Here is a 1,256-nt window from a genome sequence, read left to right on the forward strand (position 1 = left end):
ATCGCCCTATCTAGTTAGAAATTAATCAATGGTTGAGTTATCAAAGGAAAGCGGGGGGTTAAGTTCCGATTGACAACGTGTCGGGTTCGGACATGTTTTTGCGTGCTGCGTATGTCCTTTGTCTGGACCTTTTTTTGGACTCCCTCCTCTCTTAGAGGAGTTTTGCTTATATTCTACAAACCCATAAGAAACAATGGTGTATGAGCGACTAATGCCCAACCAGCCATAAAAGAAAGAAGAAGAAGAAAAAAGGAAAGCGGGCAAAGAAAGAAAATTATTGTGTGTTGTAACTATAAACGTTTTCACACTATCACTATTCGACTTCGCAGTTTTACTAACAATCAAAGCGTCAATATTAGTATTAACAACGTATAAATTTCTTCTTTTTTTTCTTTTGACATAAGCCTGTAAATCTCTGTAAATACCTGTAAAAACCTGTTGCCCAAATGCAGTTTATAGCATGATGTAATAATATATATTGGCCGTGTTCTGATATTCTGTATGTCATATACACTATAGATTTTCAATACTGGCAGTAAATATCGGAACACGGCTATTATTACATCATGGTTTATAGCATATATAAAGCCGTTATTAGACATGAGATTATACACAATTTTCAATGCATCTGATGTCCGATTCTGACTTACAATATTACTAGATTTTTCAATATTGCCCGCACTTATTGCCACTCATTTTCACTTACAAACCACCCGGCTCACGGAGCCGGGTGGTTTTTACGCTCTCCCTATGCAGGCCGTAACTGTTAATTTATGCCGGAACCGTTAAAGTTTAACGTTAGGATTACAATGCTTTTGTTCATAATGTCATTATGAACAAACTAAGATTTCATTCAACCAATGAAATTGCCGCTTAGCAACTTAGGACGGTACTTAAAATGATCTTGAATATAAGTTTGAGGTCTTCTTAACTCTGGTTATATTTTAATTAAACATATTTTCAACTTAGTACAGTTAACGAAATTATTTTTTCTTCTGGTACTCGTAAAGCTCGTATCAGACTTCGTATTGAAAATTGAAGATTGAAAATTAAAGATTGGAATTCGAGTAATCAGAACAAAAGGGACTAAAACTTCTTTGTCCTGATTGGTCAAATTTCAATCTTGAATCTTGAATCTCAATCTTCAATGCGTGACTCACCCTGTATATATATATATAATATCAGGGTCTGTATATAAGTATATTACGTAATAAGACATATATACAATATTTATATTCTTATTTAGTATAACTTGT

At 33.9% G+C, this 1,256-nt stretch overlaps 1 protein-coding gene across 3 annotated transcripts in view; it reads right to left on the bottom strand.

Annotated features, from left to right (window-relative positions):
• LOC115236247 (hexosaminidase D-like) overlaps nucleotides 1-552 on the bottom strand; it is a 10,838-nt gene extending 10,286 nt beyond the window's left edge. For 2 of the 3 annotated variants that reach the window (XM_029808571.1, XM_029808607.1), the window contains exon 1: nucleotides 426-552. In XM_029808571.1, coding sequence (XP_029664431.1) covers nucleotides 426-508 — 83 coding nt within the window. In that variant the 5' untranslated portion in view covers nucleotides 509-552. The remainder of the gene's footprint in view (nucleotides 1-425) is intronic. The other variant, XR_003884157.1, reaches the window with a different exon arrangement.
• Between the last annotated feature and the right edge of the window lie 704 nt (nucleotides 553-1,256).

Source organism: Formica exsecta, unplaced genomic scaffold (assembly GCF_003651465.1).
Source record: "Formica exsecta isolate Colony F162 unplaced genomic scaffold, ASM365146v1 scaffold110, whole genome shotgun sequence".
Classification (NCBI taxonomy): Eukaryota; Metazoa; Arthropoda; class Insecta; order Hymenoptera; family Formicidae; genus Formica; species Formica exsecta.